Below are 18,622 nucleotides of genomic sequence, written 5' to 3' on the forward strand. Positions count from 1 at the left end.
ACCCAAAGGTGACATGGAAACTAATTTATTAAACACTTTACAGTAACTAAACCTCAGAGTACCTAAGTGCAAAGTGGTTGAACTAACCACTGTGGTTTCCTTTCAGAATTTATTTTTAAAAGTCTGTGTTGCCCTTCTCAGAGCAGCTCTCAGGGAGCACACAGGGGAAGTCAGATCTGCCACCATGCCTGTCAGAATTTACTGAGAAGTGAATTTTGACAGTTTACATGTAATTTTGCTTTTAAAATTGGCCTTCTGGAGCCCAGAGTAGTAGATTTCCAGTTACTTTAATTTTTTTCTTTTGCCTGTGGTGAGTATCAAATGGTGGTAACTATTCTTTTTGGTAACGGTCACTTTCTGGAAATGAATATCTGTTTCTGTTTATCAGAAGCAACAATGTGTGAAGGCTTTGTATCGAGAGCTGTGGTGGAGCATCCTCCCACACCTTTTCCCCTTTGGCCGGTTGGGTCCAGGGGCGGGTTCCACAGTTAAACTGCGGACTCATTTGTACATTTGCAAATCTGGATGCTCAGATGTCACACATTGAGAGAGGATGTTTCCAAATTCAGTAGGGTTTTATGCTTCAGAAGGGTTCCTTTCTCTAAGGCACTTGTGAACAAGCTGTGCCTCTTAGTTCTGCGGGTTTCATTTTTGCTGTGGGGCAGTTGGGGGATTGTTCACGAAGTGTAGTCTGTATTGGATACTGTACCCTATAGAAGATTAGCTTATAGATGTTATAACTTTACATGAGGATGTTTAAGTATAATTTAGAAGAAGTGTAAGTTCATTTTTTAGTAACATGTCATGTGTATGCTCTTTCCCACAGCCGGACCATATAGTGGTTTGGGCGAAGTCATCCATCGGGAGAGTGTTCCAATGCACACATTTGCCAAGTATCTCTTCACCTCTCTCCTACCTCATGATGCTGAATTGGCATACAAAATTGCACTGAGAGCAATGCGGTAAGTACTCACAGCCCAGCCAGGCAGAGGCAATCCAAATTCCCCATTGGAAAGCATGGCTGTCGACTGATTTCTCATTCATTCATGTTTCTTGTAGGCAGCAGAAAATCTAAAGAAATTATTTACGCTTCCTGGATTGTTGTGGAGGTGATTTGTTTGCTTGTTTGTTTTGCTTTGTTGTAAAGTAAGGGAAGAATTGTATCCTTGACTGCTGTCAAACACGTGCTCATTTGTTACTTTTTCCTACTTTTTCTTGAAGCTAGAATTTGGGGATAGAGCACAATTTTAGGCCAAGTTTAATCATGAGACAGCCACAGTTGAAACCTTCCTAAATAATTAATTGTTTTGAAAAAATCAGATTTTTGAAGCTGGTAAATAATAAATGTACTTGACTGAATATAATAATTGAGGGAGACCTTCACACCTGCTGTAATCCCACATTCCATCAAGAGTGCAGGAAGGCCACTCACTGTACCAGCAAGACACACTCGTGATCAACTGGGGGCCGAGTAAAGATGGGCTAGTGTCGAAGGACCCGCTATTTGGGCGCCTCTAGAATCTGCTTGCCTCAGTTCTGACTGCTTCCATCGAATATTGGTCCTCCTTTGCAGTAATAATAATTGGAATATGTTCTCTGCAACTCACCTTTTTATTTGCATATCCCTTTTTAAAGTTAACTCACCAAATACTTTTATCATGAATTTATTCAAGGCAAGTATTTTTTAATGAGTTCAAGATTATATTTTTCAATACTCTTTGTATTTAAACTTAGGTCCTTAAACTTTAAGGACCTAAAAGGAACATCCACCTTTCTTAAAACATCAGCTTTTTCTCTTCTTCCTTTTTTATTTTTTAAAAATTAATTAAACACTTCTATGTTTCTAATGGAAACTACAGGTTGACACCCTCATTATTACCTGAAGACAAGCCATGTATAGACATAAAAGCTGAGTGTGCTGAAGAATAGTTTGGCCCAATAAGAACCTTTTCATCAAAGATTCTGTCGGCAATCAGTGTAGTAGACTCAAAAACAAATCCTTGCTTATATAGTACCAATGTCCCCAAAGTTACTCTGTGTTGAAAGTATTGCACATAGCTACGTATCAAGAAGCCTCTTTTTTATGCAGTGATAAGGGGCGTGGTCTGTGTGTCTGTGTGTACACTTGTGTGTCTGTGTGTTTTAAGGCTGGCATTCTTTAATTTGATGTGCTTTCCTTGGCAACATAAAATCTTATTAACCTATTAGAGAATCCTGATAAATATTCTTTTGTCTTTTTTAAAATACAAAAAAATAAATCAATAACTAAGTTCCCCGCCAAATTGCATTATACCACTTGGTTTGTATTTTAGAGCACAGTTTTATAATAAGTAGATTCCTATTCCCATTTTTAGAAGCTAACATGGAAGTTGTCTTTATGAAGACATATGCTCAGCTCTATACTTATTCAAATCCTAGGAATTCTACTCTTGTTTTAAAAGGAAAGATGTTAATGTTATGATGCCACCAGATGCTATTGCTACTACCACTGGTAAAGTTTAAGGGTAAAATAGCATAAGGTTTCTGTGTGGTTCTGGCTTATGTAAAGATATGTGCCAAGTAGAAAGACTTGCTCAGAAACTCATTTATATTCATCCTTGGTTGCTGCCAAGACAGTTTCTTCATGTGGAATACTAGCAGGATACAGGGGAACTGTTTTCCACCTTTCTCTTCTACCTGCTACCACTAACCCAGCCAAAGGCCTGCCATGGGATGGAGGTCATGTGACCTACCAGAGCATTTCAAGGCAGCCAGGGGAACAGAAAGGAGAAGAGGTATAGCTTGCTTGCTTCTTAGTCCTTCTGGAAGGGGGAGGCTAAGGAAGGGCATCTCAGCAGTCATTTCTCATCTTCCCAGGATGTTAACTAGTTTCCTCTGTAGTCTCTCTGGCAAGATCTGCCTATGAATACGGGGACATTCTGAGTTTTTAAAAAAGCTAAATAGCAGGCTGGGAACAGTTGGCTCAAGCCTGTAATCCTAGAATTCTGGGGGGCCGAGATGGGAGGATCACTTGAGGTCAGGAGATGGGGACCAGTCTGAGCAAGAATAAGCCCCTGTCTCTACTAAAAATAGAAAAAATTAACTGGGTATGGCAGCACATGCCTGTAGTCTCACCTACTGGGGAAGCTGAGGCAGGAGGATTGCTTGAGCCCAGGAGGTTGAGGTTGCTGTGAGTTAGGCTGACGCCACTGTACTCTAACTTGGGCAGCAGAGCAAGACTCTGTCTTATAAAAAGAAAAGCTAAATAGCAAACCTGCCAATATTCCTACTACTTAATTGCCTACCTCGCTACTCTCTCTAGTGCTTAATGTGTCTTTATTCCTAGATAAAAGGAAAGATGGTGAGTCACTTGGCTTACCAGAGTAATAACTACTCTACTGTGTAGGGCCTTGAGGCCAGCACCACTTCGTGACCCTGCTAACTAATAACACCTCTTGGTCCCCAGCTCTTTCCATAGTCCCTAACATTGGTGTATTTGAACAAAGGCCAGTGTTTTGATAATTGTATAGGAATTATTTCAGTTGTAGCCTCAAATATCTTTGGTACTTATATTTAGAAGAGATCACTAAGCATGTACTTTGCTTTTGAGAATTGTTTATTGTCAACGTATTCTTAATCAAAAATAAATTGATTAAAATGAGAAATCACACTGAATTTATGCAAAACTGTCAAAGGACAGATGCTTGAATCAGTTGCATTCATCTTCTCCGACATACTCTTAACTTCAAATTTTTGGAGTCACAAGGAACTAATTCTGCAGAAAGTATGAATATATGGAAAAGGAGGTCATTTTTGTTTTACTTTCACCTCTTATTTTTTAATAGGTTAAGCTTATTTATCTCAACTATCTATTTCTTCCTGTGTAATCTCAGTCTTAAACATCCATTTCACTGTGAGTTTCTGTTGATTTTTATTTTTTAATGAATGAATAAGATTCAGAAATGATAGATAGGCATCAAGATTTGTGTTTCAAAGTTCTTCATTGCTGCATATTTTGATTTCCCTGAATATTGCAATTTTCTGAATGATGCTAAAGAAAGGAAATCTCTTAGGTTTGGGTGATGAGCAATTTATTATTAATATGCAAATTAATAATCCAAGCATCTGGATGTTTGGCATCCAGAAAGCTGAGTGTAGTCGTACCAGCTCTTTCTGAATCTGGGGCCTGAACAATTTTTCCCAGCATGTACCCAGTCCTCTGGCTTCTGCTGGCCAATCCTGTGGCCAAGTCGGTGGACAGGTAATAACCAGGGGCCACGTTCCTTGTCTTCTTATGGCAGGTTACTAGTATTGGAATCTACTGCTCCATCGGGAGACCTCACTCGCCCACACCACATTGCGTCAGTTGTTCCCAACCGCTACCCTCGTTGGTTCACTCTAAGCCACATTGAATCCCAGCAGTGTGAGCTGGCATCCACCATGCTGACTGCAGCCAAAGGTACTGTATTGTCCTGAGGCCTCATAATTGTTTTGTTAGTTTGCTTTTTTTTTTTAAAGGGTCATGTTTTCTATCAAATTCTCAATAGTGATGTTAATGTCAGGTTGTAAGGGATCCTTTTCTTTAGATGTTAGCTTATGAGGCAAAGCAGGTGCTACCAATTTGAGCCTGGCATTTTCCTCACTGACTGCATCATTGAATTTGCTGCCAGCAGAGTTTAGATGAGTTACCATAACAAGAAAATGTAAATGGTTGAGATTCAGCAGTAGATTAAAAAATTCAGTTACATGTTTTTCTTCCTGAAGTATTTACCAAAAATGCATAAGTAAGAACTAGGAGAGCTATTTGCTATCTTACATTGGTTCTGGTTTATGTGTGCTTTTAGTCATTAGAATGTGTCTCGGTGTATCTTTTTTCCGAGGCCAAGATGCACAGACATTGCAGTAACTATGGGACCCTTAGTTGTAACATCCGTGCCACCTGTGAACATGTTAAGTAAATTAACTTGTGCTTTACATTTGGTTTTGTTTCCTTTTTCTCCTCTTTCTGTGTGTGTGTGTGTTTTGGGTATGTGGTTGTATGGTTTTTTGTTTATTTGTGTTGCTTTGATTTGATTTGGTTTGGTTTTTCCTTGTTCATTACAGGCGATGTTCGGAGGCTGGAAACAGTATTAGAATCCATCCAGAAAAACATTCACTCCTCATCACACATCTTCAAGCTTGCCCAAGATGCATTTAAAATAGCAACTCTCATGGACAGTTTGCCAGACATCACTCTTTTGAAAGTGTCTCTGGAGCTGGGCCTGCAGGTACATGACTGGTCGTCTTCCCAGAGGCATCAAAGGCTGCTAGATGAAGTTGCCTTTTAGGGTTGTTTCTGTTTGTTTGGATTTTTTTAGTGCAGGTGAATGACTCTGGAGTGCACAGCTGTCAGACTTCAGGAGAGCACTGTGTTTTAGAGCCATGGTTGCTCCTTGCTGAACCAGACTGCTGTGTGAGGGGAGGGACCTGCCTTATTTGTGTCTTTCAATCAAAAAATCATTTTCTGAATTACAGGCTTAACAGCACTGTTTCTCCCTTGAATGAATGGAAAAAAATTATTGCTAGCAAGAGACTTAAATAAAGCTGGCATGTATAATAAAGATTCAATTGTTAGGGTTAAATTTTTAGAGGAAGTATAAATTTTTATTGATGTTTGCATTTTCATAATAGATGGGCAGTTCTAACTCCTTTTTATAACTCTGAGAAAATTAACTAAAGGAACGGTGATGGGGCCAGAATCCAGTTTCAGATTTCAGCAGGACATGATGCCAAGAACATTTTGAGTTAGTCATGCAGATAGGTGTTTGCTTCCTTATAATCTCTGAACAGATGACCGTATAAACCAGGAACTAAAAAGTTTGTTTCTACTTTTCTCATGGAGTCCCTATTAACATTTGCTTTTTTTCCCCATTAAAAAGCAGCGAAAGAAATTGTCATATCTTGAATACCTAAAATGTGGGGAATAGAATGCCATGGTTAGATGATTAATCTGTTTTTTCAGTTATGGATTCTCCCTCACAGTGATTAATAAAGTTTAAAGAATTGGACCACAGGAAACTGTACCTATCACTGTGACATACAGTATTGTATAAGCAGAAAGTGTAGGAAGGAGGTTGCTTTTAAGCTATATGATGACAGTTTAGAAGTTTCTTTTTAAAGATAAATTTTTGTTGTTTGGCTTACTTCTGTTATCCTTTGCCTCATCTTAAATATGATGCAGAATATGAGCTTTCTGTTATTTGGAATTCTGGATAAATGGCAGATTGGTAAGAGCTTAGTCCTACCGTCATTCTTTCTAGAACCTAAAAAGGAATTCCACAGGGCCTTTCTAAGGCTTTTGGAGTATCTTGTCCCTAGATGTTTTGAATCTTAAGGAACAGGGAAAGTAGGATGAAGTAGGTAAGTTTCTTTTAGGACTTCTTATTAGAAAGTAAAAAACAAAATCAGATCACTAATGATGCCAAAGATGATTTTTTCCATAGACCTGGGGTTATCTTCACAGTTACCAGAAAAGATCTACCAGAGATTGAAGGAATAATTAAAATGCTTATTTTAAAATACTTTGCCTGCTGAGAATTCCTGGTTGGATAAAATCATAGGAGCCTTGGAAATTGAACTAGGAAATGTTAAAGCTGGGGAGGAAGAGAAGACACGGACTGTGTTTCATGCTTGAGTCCAGCCTTCTGACTGAGAAAATAAATTGAATGACTTGCCTAGGGTGCCACAGCTGGGCAGTGGGCCCAGGAGTTAGGACTCTTGCCATCCAGGCTGTGGCAAGGCCACCTAGCAAAGCCATAGACAAATCCAAATTTATATGTAGAGTTTTACTCTAAATAATGCTTTTCATCCTCCTAGTAGTAAAGAGTTTGCCTCGTAGTTCGTACATTGGGATGAATTGGGTTTTTTTTTCTATTGACTTAAGACAATTTTCCAAAACATTTTGTTATCCTGCCTTTACAGGTTATGCGCATGACATTGTCAACCTTAAATTGGCGACGGCGGGAGATGGTGAGGTGGCTGGTAACGTGTGCTACTGAAGTTGGTAGGTAAACTCTGGAGAAGCTTGCTCAGGTACCTCATGGTAGGGTTTAACTTCATTTACAGATACTAGAACATTTTCACTCTCTTACCTTCACATCTCCAAGGCTCCTCCTTTTAGCAATCTATAGGGGCTTCCTTCTTCCCCACCCTAACCTTGAGTTATATACACTTGCATTGTTCATCTTCCAAACTGTCACATTTGTGGAGCTCCAACCTCTTATTTAAAATGGAATAAATCAGTGAGTTAAACACTTGTCATCTAGTTCATATAAAGTTACCTCATGTCTCTGAGTTTTTTCTTCCTCGTCCGAGGGCATACATCGTGGTATCTAGCAAGGAAATGATGTCCACTAGTTGTGATTTAGGTGAGCTTTCAGATGTGTGAGAAATTGCAGCTGGCCATAAGAAGATCCTCTAGTTCCCCATAAGCTGCAATTTGTGAGGCTCTTCAGCCAAGTATTTCTCCTGTGCAGCTATAGGTCAATACTAAAGAAAACTGTACAGTCCCAGCAAGAATGCCAACAGAAACAAATGGTGGCTGTTTAAAATAAATGTTGGTTAAACTGTCTTTCTTTCTTCCTATTTGCATCAGAAAAGGATACACACCTCTTGCTGAGAAGACACTGCCATCTCAGTATTTAGATACTGACACAGCAGATACTGTAAAATCATTCTTCTTATTATTTTACTTTTATTCATGGGTAATGGTTTATTGTTTTGGAAAAAATGAACTTGGTCTTAATATAAACATTATGTTTAGAGTATTAAAGTCATACTTTGATGAAGCAATACAAAGATAACACTAATTGAAGAACTGCCATACAACTCTTCTACTCCTGCACCAAGATGTATACCTGATTTCTCTCTGAGATTTAGTACTTTCTCTTCAAATCACTCACTTTGAAGAGTTTCCTACAAGTGAGGCATTTTGGGTCTGTGTACTTAAAATGATTATTTTAAAGACTTGATCAGCCATTTCCAATATCTGAGTCATCTGTAGATCTGCTTCTATTAACTTTTTTGTCTTGATTGTGGGTCACATTTTCCTGCTTCTCTATGTGTCTTAAAATTTTGTATTATGGGTACTTTAAACTTACATACAAACATACACACCATGTAAAGTCCCTGTTTTGGTGAGTGTTGCAGTTTTTTTGCCCCATATTCTGACAGGAGGCCCCAGTGAACCTAGAGCTCATTTGAAAAAAGCCGTTGTCTGAAATGGCAAGCAGCACAGTGCAAATACCAGCCATTGAGAGGATTAGTTCTTTATTCTAGGAAGTTCATATTCCTTTCAGGCATCTCAATGAATAATAATCCATAATGACCTTATTCCAAAAGGTTGCTCCCAGGTACATTACCTTACAGGATTTTCTGGCCTAGCTTATGGTTAACAAATGTAAGCAGTGATGATAAAATTGGAAATAAGGCAAGAGCCTTGGCCGGCTTCCTGGTCAATAATATGGCCTATTTGTGTCCCTTGCAGGTGTTTATGCCCTGGACAGCATCATGCAGAGCTGGTTTACCCTCTTCACTCCCACCGAGGCCACAAGTATAGTTGCAACCACCGTGATGTCCAACAGCACCATTGTCCGCCTCCACCTGGACTGCCACCAGCAGGAAAAGCTGGCCAGCAGTGCCCGGACACTCGCATTGCAGTGTGCCATGAAGGATCCACAGAATTGTGCCCTCTCTGCGCTAACCCTTTGTGAAAAGGATCACATAGCTTTTGAGACGGCATACCAAATCGTCCTTGACGCTGCTACAACCGGCATGAGCTACACGCAGCTCTTTACAATAGCGCGGTACATGGAGCACCGCGGGTACCCCATGAGGGCCTACAAGCTGGCCACCTTGGCCATGACCCATCTCAACCTGAGCTATAATCAGGACACACACCCTGCCATTAATGACGTTTTGTGGGCCTGTGCGCTTAGCCACTCCCTTGGTAAAAACGAGCTTGCAGCTATAATACCTCTGGTGGTCAAGAGCGTCAAGTGCGCAACGGTACTGTCAGACATTTTGCGCAGGTGCACTCTGACCACCCCTGGCATGGTGGGACTTCATGGAAGGAGGAACTCTGGTAAGCTCATGTCACTGGACAAAGCGCCTTTGAGGCAACTCTTGGATGCCACGATCGGGGCCTACATCAACACGACACACTCACGGCTCACACACATCAGTCCTCGGCACTATAGTGAGTTCATAGAGTTCCTCAGCAAGGCCCGAGAGACCTTCTTAATGGCGCATGATGGACACATTCAGTTTACACAGTTCATCGACAACCTGAAACAAATCTACAAAGGCAAAAAGAAACTGATGATGTTGGTTCGGGAGAGGTTTGGTTGATAGAACTTGTATGAATGGGGGTGGGGGGTGGGGTGGGAGGGATGGTTTGTTTTTACTTGAGCCTGCCTTTGTACCCTTTTTAACTTAAAGAACAGAGCCACACCGGTATTATATGTGTATAGTTATATTGCGTTTGCAGACTAAGTTGTCATGTTGTGAAAGTTTGTCTGTTTTTAATTTTTTCCCTTTCTCTTTTTTCCTTTTTTTTTTTAATTCTTTTTTTTGTTTGTTTGTTTGGTTTTGTATGAGAGAGAGGTTAAAAAGGTTTGGTTTACACTGAGTATATGTTGTCAAGTGGCAAAAGTCCACATAGCTCTCCTGTTTTCTGTATACGTTCACAGCCTCAAAAAAAAAATAATTGAAATGGCTTTAAAAACCAAACAAAACACCTCCATCCTGTGATAAGTACCTCGAATGGATTCAGCTTTACTCCTTTGTAACTCATCTTTACATTTTCAGCATATTTAAACAAACCAACACAATGAAATACTAATAGTAAAAGGCTGACCCATGTGGCTTTGCAGTGCTGTTCGTCCAGAAGCATGGCACACGATGCTTGTGCATGTGGAAACTTAGCGACTGTCAACATACATTCTCAGGGATTTATCCAAAAAAATTAAAAAAAAGAATGAGAGCATTTATTGTACTGTATATATATTATAGTATATGTCTGAATATTGAAAATATAACATTAACTAATTTATAAAAAAATATTCTATGTAATGCAAAATACTTGAAGCTGCAGTAGCTTGGTTTTAAACAAAAACAAAAAAAACTGAGAGAAAACCTATCAGAAGGACTAAAAGTGCGCCTTGCTTCAGGGTTGGCTCAGGCGGTGAACTTCATGCTGGGCATCTATGCAGAGCCACCTTTTGGATTGCATGGTTGGACTGAGATCTATTGGGAGAAATTATATATGTATATATATTTATACAATTTATGTATACATATATATATGTATACACACAGACACACACACCAACAACAACCACTACACCACACATGCTTGTAACAGGCACTAGAATAAAGAGGGACAACAAAATACACAGCCAGAGCAGCAAGCCTTAGCATTAAGAATATACAATATGCCGGAATTGGGGTTCGTGCCTCCTAGCCTAGGAAACTTAAAAGAAATATCCTTTTGACACAAAACGCAAAATGTTTTCCAAAACAATTGACATATGATACATTACGCCTTTGCAGTGAGCTAATAATAAGCTAACCTTTGTGCACAAATAACATTATATATATTATATATCTATTCTGCATAGGTATTTTGACTTTGTGCAGGACAGAAAGTTGTGTAGGTATGACTGTTCTACTTTTCAGTTTTCTTTCTTTTTTTTTTAATATATTTTATTTTCTCTAGAATTACTCAAAACAAAAGCAGCCTTCTATCTTGCCTTGTCTTAATGCTTTAAAATAACCAAACTGGAGATCTAACTACCAAACTGTTCATTATATTATTAAATACCAACTTTGGTTACAGTATAGTGTCTTTACTTTAGCTGATGGTTCTGTAACCTTGTGCTTTTTAAAGCAATTTTTATGTTTTGGTGCAAAAGTTGTCCAGTGTCTCTTGTTCCCTTCATTAGAGAACATGCTAGAGGTATGTTTGTAGGTATTTTTGTTTAGAAGAACTATTTCATGCGCTCCATTTTATTTATTATAATAGGTAAAAAGAAAAAAAAAAGGTTGTACTTCATCACCCATGTAAACATGCTCATGAAGTTGAAAGTAATTAAGATTTGATACACTGATATCAATTTATTTATGTAACTAAATCACTGTTTTATAAACTTGTTAATGATCAACAATTTTTGTTTTGATTAAAATTAGTTTTTTGAAAGTTGATTCTGCCTCCTTTATGATATATCTCTTGTTACAGTTGAGTTTGGTGATCAGGGTCCTGGCTGTTCCTGCATCTTGAAGTGTTTAGTACTCTATTCATTCATCCAGGAAATATTTATAAGCTATTTTCCAGGCACTGTGCTAGGCCCTGGAAATATAATGGTGAACAAAATCAGACCTTGGGGCTTACTGTCTGCTTAATGGAGAAGACAGGAATAAACTAGATAACCACAAAGATAAAATAGGAGACAGAATAGCCTATTTGTTTCCAGTCTGTACACATGGTCATTCCTCCCTAACCAATAAACTATAATTTAGGATGCTCAGGACTTGAAATATTTAATAAAAGCTGAGTTTGTGCGGGGTTTTATTTTTGTGTGTGGTTTAAAAAGAAAATACATTATAAGAGATAAATGCTACATATACAATATAAGCATGTGTACTACCCCATCTCCATCAAAGAGCTATATGCAATATGATACAAATTATTTGTGTGTATGTGTGTTAAAAAAATCATATAATTAACTTTTTAGGTGTATAGTTCACTAATGTTAAGTATATTTATAATACATTGTGGTAAAACAGATCTCCAGAATTCTCTTATCTTGCAAAACTGAACTCTTTTATCCCCATTAAATGAGTGCCCTTTCTCCCCTTCCTTCAGCCCCTGGTAACCACACCACTCTACTTTCTATGAATTTACTTTAGCTATCTCATGCAAGTGGAATCACAGTATTTGTCTTTTTGTGATGCTCATTTCACTTAGCCTAGTGTCCTCCAGGTTCATCCATGCTGTAGCATATGATAGGATTTCCTTCCTTTTTAGGGCTGCACAGTTTTTCATTGTATGTATATACTACATTTTGTTTATTCATCCATCAGTGGGCAGCTTCCACTTCTTGGCTATTATGAATAATGCTGCTGTGAATATGGATGTGGAAATACCTCTTTGAGACCTGCTTTCAGTTCTTGTGAATATATACTCAGAAGTGGGATTGATAAATACTTTTTTAAAGCTACAATTTTCAGAATGCTTGGCTCTCTTGAAATATTTTAAGTTTTTCTTTGACATCCAGTCTTAACAGTGAATTCCAAATGTCGAGAGGTTAAGTCAATAGGTGGAAGTTAAAATAAATGAGTCCATGGTGACATTTAAAATCCCATTAATGCCAAGTAGAAATAAAAATAAAAATTATGAAATGGTATGATGGTTGGTTCTTTTTTGTAAGATTATTCATAGTTTTTTTAAAGTTGATATTGCCTGGGGACAAATACAATTTTATGTGGGTCCACTAAAACACTGGGGCATTTCATAATGAAGTAGAATGCTAAAAAGTCAGGAGAAGTGGCCTCAAAGGAAGAAGAAAGGTGACTTCTAATAGCCAGGACTTTGAGATGTCCCCTGCTGGAAACTCTTCTGTGTTCATTGGCTATTTTTGCAGAGAGATCTTACAGTTACCATGGGCCTTTAGAATAGAGATGGAGATGAAGACCAAGGATGACAGACAAATGAACTCAGGTGACTTCCTCCACCCCCATTTTCCACCAACATTCCAGAACCACCATACCTGCCACTCCTTTGTCATGACTGTGGTCAAGCAGACAAATGGATTTGATGTATACATGTTTTCTTCCCTTCCAATGAGCTGGTGCTAGAAAAAGTCCTGAGGTTGTTAAAATTGGAGTAGCAGAAAGAAGAAATAGAAGTGACAAGCTTAGATAATTCAAAGGCAAGAGAATTTGTTCCTAATTGGAGCCTGGACTGGAATTCTTTTCATTTCTCTGCTCTTGATTTGTGATTTCATTTGAGAATAGGGGCTATAGTTTCATGGGGAAAATGAATGTTTCATGACTTTCAAATATTAATAAGTCAGTTGAATAAAAATTAACTGAAGTCACTATAGTCACAATATTATAGTACAATATAGTAGCAAAGGAGAGCTCAGGTTTTTCTAAATTGCTAAAAAAGTTGTTAAATTGCAGCTGGTTTAGGAATAAACAAATGGTCAGTGAGCAGACAGGAAAATATAAGAAAAAACATTTAGGTAATCTGATACATTTTTGAAAAGTGTGTGACTGAAGTAAAATTTACAATGAATTGTTTTATACCAGTTTGTAGACCAATCTAGCTTGGGCGTAAGAGGAAATGTATTGGAAGGATTCTGAACGGTTCATTCAGCAAACGTTTTCTATGCACCTACCAACTGGTGAGCATGTTTCCAGGCATTAAGAGGACAAGTAATGAATAAAGCAAAATGCCTATTCTCATGGAGCACATAATTCTAGTAGGAGGGAGACATAAAATGTATTACCTACTGATACGTGTTACAGGGAAAAGCAGGGGAAAGGGATGAAATTTTAGGTAGAATGGTCAAGGGAGACCTCTGATGTACTGAAATGTGAATAGACACCTAAAGGGAGTAAGGGAGTGGCAGGTGTGTGTTTAAGGCTGAAGGAGCAGCAAGTGCTAAGATCCCGAAGTGGAAGTGTGGGAATGTGCTAGCCTCACCTGAGAACCATCAGCAAAGGCACTGTGGTTACGGATTGGGGTGGACAATGGTGAGGTGGGCAGAGAGGGAGAGAAGGTAGGGCTACAAAGTGGGAAGGGCAAGTTGCATCTCCATTGGGGTTTGTAGGTCATAGTAAGGATTTTTCTGTTTTTGAAGGCTCCAAAGCAGAGAGAGGCATCATATGATCTGACTTATAAGTGAGATGCGAAGCCAATGGCTGGCTGCTGTGTGGTTAGAACAGCAAGAGAGAAGCAGAGAGATGAACTAAAAGGTTATTAGAATAATCTAGGCAAAAAAAAAAAAAAATGATGGCTCTTGGCCTGGCGAGGTCAGTGGGGATAGTGGCTAGAGTCTGCATATCTGGAAAGTTGAGCCATTTTCTGATATTAGATTTAGCATGTGAGAAAGAGAGGCATCAAAAATGACCTTAGCATTTTAAACTTGAGCAATTGGAAAGAACTTCCCATTAACTGAAATGGAGAAGATTCTGGGAGCAAGTGTATTTGGAGGAAGACCAGGAGTTCAGTTTTGCACATGTTAAATTTGAGATGCCTGTAAGACACCCAAGTGGAGCTGTCCAGTAGGAGTGAGTTCAGGAGAAAGCTCAGGGCTGGATATAAACATCAGAAGTCTTTGATTTTACAGTGTTATATATAACCATGAGACAGGGAATGAATAAAGAAAATTTGGTCCAAAATAGTCCCGAAAATGTTCATTTCCCTGATTGAATTGTCAGTGGGACATAAACCTTTGCCAGTCCTCCTTCATCTTCCTGACCTCTCACTGGGAGCTCGTTCCAGCACTCAGTCCTCTGAGCTCTTCTTATCTTTGTTCTCTGCATGTTGACTTTATTCTCTTAAAATAGTTTCTCCATGGGTAGAAAACAAGCTTCTGATCCTCACAACTCACAGTTTCTCTGCCAGAAGACTGTCTTCTCTGAGTTCTAGTTTGGAAAATTCGGAAGAAGACCCCATCATGGCTTGGCCCCGGACATAAACAGGAGGGTCAGACATGGCCAAGCAGGGCACCCGTATTTGTTGGGATGTGGGATTACAGGGAGGAGATTTATTTTCAGCTGCGTAATCATCATTTTGTGTCTTCTGTGCCAGGAACAATAATAGCCCGCTGATGGGCAGCCTTGCAAATATAACTGCCTTAGGAATATTTTGAACTTCGCCTACCCTGTGCTGTCACTTGGCAAGAATTTTATCTTCTCTACATTTTAGAGAATGTTGGTGGCTTAACGTTAGATAAGAAAGCAGTAATCCCTATTCCTCCCTGCTGTCGTTTTTTAAATTTTCTTTTCTTTTTTCCTTTTTCTACCTTCTTATTCTGAAATTTTCAAAAATACAGAAAAGTTGAAAGAGTAGCAAACTGAGAAACGTGACTTCCTAAATGTCCACATATGCTGTAAAACTCGAAGTGTGTTTTGGTGATCCATATTCACATGCCTGGTGACTCTGTCTTAGACACTAGACCCCTCTGTGTAAAAATCTGGGCTATGAGGAGGCGACTCGCTCCTGGACAGAGAACCCAGGTCTTAAGCGGGACAGGAAGCAAACCGCCTCTCTCCACTTCACTCTCAGAGCCAAACTGGAAACACCTTACTACTCAAGGTAGAAGGTAGAAGCATGAAGAAGGGCAAAAAATGTTGCTTTTTGAAAGAAATTGCTTTATTTCACTGTGTGTATTAACATTCAGAAAAAAAAATCCTTTGGCTCCACTGATAAATTCTAACTTGAAGGATGTGGGCCCTTCAAACAGAGGCTGGTATAGAGGAATTTTGCGTTTCCTCCATGGGTGGTATTTAAATGGGCTGCTGCCTTGCAAGTATGTTCCTTTAAGTAATACAAAATGTAGAAGAGATGAAATATCCTTCAGAATGGTGGTATGAACACTGCTTCTGTTTTAGAATCCACAGACATGGAAAGGACATGAGGGAGCAGGAACCACACTTTGGTCCTACAATATGGTTTTTGTTACCACCCTAATAACCATCATCATCATCATCATGGCAACCACATTTCACACTGTGTACCATATTTTATATGGATTAACTCATTTGTTCCTCACAAGATCCTATGAGGCACATGTTATTATCCTCCTCATTTTACCAAGGAAGAAACTGAGACTCATAAAGGTGGTCCAAAGTCACAGAGAAAATAAGTGGCAGATTCAAACTCAGGAAACTGGCTCCACATCACACTCATAAGTGATCAGGCTCTCCTGCTTCTTGTGGAACTAATTATTGTGTTTTTCAGCACGTACTATGCTCTTAGCACGGTCGAGGATCCAAAGAAATATAAGGCATAGTTCTGACCCTCAAGAAAAGTTGTCAAAATGAATTTAAAAATGAGTGACGCAGGGTGGATGGAACTCTTGAACAACTCTCTCAGCTTAGACATTTTTGCTCAATAGAAAGACATAACATGATCAATTGCATTCTCACTAGCGTCAAGGAGACCTAATTTTGTGCATGTCTGTCTGTCCACGTGTGTGTTTGAAATGAAATAGAAGCGTACTAGACCTGGCAGTGCAGTCCAGGGCCCATCCTCATTTCCCACCTCTGGGTCCAAGTTGACTAATCCAGATTCTGTCCTCACATCTGCTCTCTGGCCAGTGGTTAGTAGCCAATAGTAGAAGGAGAGTACAAACCCGTTATTATTTTCTTAATCTACTTAATATTTGGATCATCTAGGCTAGCAGTGTTTGTTGGAGCCTGGTCCGTGGACTTCATGGATCAGAACCAGCTGAGGGGCAGCGAGACAGGCTAATTCCTGGTTCCCAACTCAGACCCGAGATTTTTGACTCTTAGTGGGGAACCCAGGACTCTGTACCAGCAGCATGGTTTTAAAGATCATTTTTATTTTGCCCTCACATCCAGCATTCCCAAGGATTACATAAAGGGTCGATAATGCAACAAGATGGACTGGAAAAGTAGGTTTGAGGGTGGGTTCTGGGCAAAGCTAGATCGCAGCCCCCTGTGTCAAACCCTGCCGCCTTCTCTGCCAGCAGTTCTGCACAGGAGCGCTTCTCTCTCTGGGATTCCACCCAACACCCAGGGGGACCGTGTGCCGCCATGGCGGAGGGTGTGCTGCACAGAGATGCCACGTGTGCTGAGAGAACACCTATAGGCTAGATGCTGGCAGAGCTTCCTCCTAGTGAAAACCACGAGTAGAGACCAAAAATAATCAGTGAAAAAACTCTCTTGCAACGCAACTTTACACAAGAATGGCTCCCTATGGCAAGAAGCATTAGCCCATAGACACAGCACCTAAAGAGAACAGTGATCCTGGAGGACATTAGGCAGTAACCTTGCAAGAATGAGTCTTCCTAGAGTCGTGCTGGTCCTGACAGGTCACGTGGCTCCCAGAGCTGCACCTGCATCTACTTTTAAGCCGTTCGCTTGCGCCTGCTGATCAAATGCCTTTCTGTCCTTTACATGCTACGCTTCAAACCCTCAGGTCCCCTCACTGGCAGCAAGACAAAGCCGAGCTTCCATATTAAGAACCGGTAAATCTAATTTGTGGATGAAATCCCCAAATCAATTTTGATTGCTGTCACTCTAGGAGATTGGGGGGACTCAGAACCGAAGATGATGTGTGAAACACATTTCTTTAAACTGTGGGGTAGAGAATTCCCAGTCAAGGTCTCTTTGCCCTTCAGGTCCCCTGGGTTTTCATGAGTACCCTGCCAATGGTTCACGTGGAATTGAACTGGGGCGGTGAGTTTCTCTCTGGCTCGATGACCTTCTCATGTGCCTCTGTCTCTGAGCAGTTTGTCTGACAGCCCTGAAGTCCCACCATACGCTTTATAAAGTCAGTGTCTTTGAGCAGTGGTTTGTCCCCCTGGGGCCTTCCTGGTGGGACTTGGTCTTCTATGCACAGGAACCTCGGTAGAGAAAGTGGCTTCCTATAGGATGGCTTCCTAGATGTATGATGGGGCTATGTCCCAATAAATTATTAATTGTATTATTTTAAATTTATTATTTTATTATTAATATTTAATAAATATTAAATAAAATTAAATAAAATAAATATTTTATTAGAATAAAATTAATTCTAAATTGAAAATATCATAAATCGAAAATGCATTGAATACACTTAACGAATATCATAGCTTAGCTTAGCCTACCTTAAACACGCTCAGAACACCTATATTAGCCTCTGGTTGGGCAAAATCATCTCACACAAAGCCCATTTTACATTAAAGTGTTGAATACCTCATGGAATTCATTGAATCCTGAACTGAAAGTGAAAAACAGGATGGTCGTACAGGCACCCCAAATTCAGTTTCTATTGAATGCGTATTGCTTTCACGCCATCGCAAAGTCAAAAAATCCTAAGTCAAACCATCCTACGTCAGGGACCATCTGCATTTCCAAGGCATTTCCAACCAATGTTCTCATTCCAGGTAACAAATGACTTTCTGCCTCACTGACTTGTGACTCAGGAGTCCCTGCCTGACCTGCTCGAGTGCAGCAAAGAGCGAATGAGACAAGCCCTCAGACGCTGCTGCTTTTTTTTTTTTTTTAATATTTTTTATTTAAGGAGATAATATTTTTTAATTAAGGAGACATTTAAAAATATCCCCATCCGACTTTTACCCAGTCAGGTAGTGCTTCTGGTTCTGGTAAATCTGAGGGGAGCAAGGCTCCGTGTCTGTTAGTCAGGGAGTGAATGTAACCTTTCAACAATAAATCAACTGAAACAAAGTACCTGGCTCGTCTTGATTCTGCAGTTAGCACTAAGGCAGAGGTCGTAATAATGGTTGTGAAGCACATAAGCCCAGGAAGGAGATTGTGTGACATGGTAGAAATGCTTTATTTCACCCAGGGCAGGGTCTAGATCTATGATTATTAAAACCATGGTGAGGTGGGCTTTGCTGTACAGGGC

At 39.6% G+C, this 18,622-nt stretch overlaps 1 protein-coding gene across 1 annotated transcript in view; it reads left to right on the plus strand.

Annotated features, from left to right (window-relative positions):
* Window positions 1-12,422, plus strand: part of ZSWIM6 (zinc finger SWIM-type containing 6) — a 179,777-nt gene extending 167,355 nt beyond the window's left edge. Inside the window, exons 10-14 of the mRNA XM_020289985.2 lie at window positions 827-962; window positions 4,281-4,438; window positions 5,083-5,246; window positions 6,940-7,021; window positions 8,504-12,422. Of these exons, the coding sequence (XP_020145574.2) occupies window positions 827-962; window positions 4,281-4,438; window positions 5,083-5,246; window positions 6,940-7,021; window positions 8,504-9,366 (1,403 nt within the window). The 3' untranslated portion in view covers window positions 9,367-12,422. The remainder of the gene's footprint in view (window positions 1-826; window positions 963-4,280; window positions 4,439-5,082; window positions 5,247-6,939; window positions 7,022-8,503) is intronic.
* Window positions 12,423-18,622: the final 6,200 nt, after the last annotated feature.

The sequence above is a fragment of the Microcebus murinus genome, chromosome 11 (genome assembly GCF_040939455.1).
Source record: "Microcebus murinus isolate Inina chromosome 11, M.murinus_Inina_mat1.0, whole genome shotgun sequence".
NCBI lineage: Eukaryota > Metazoa > Chordata > Mammalia > Primates > Cheirogaleidae > Microcebus > Microcebus murinus.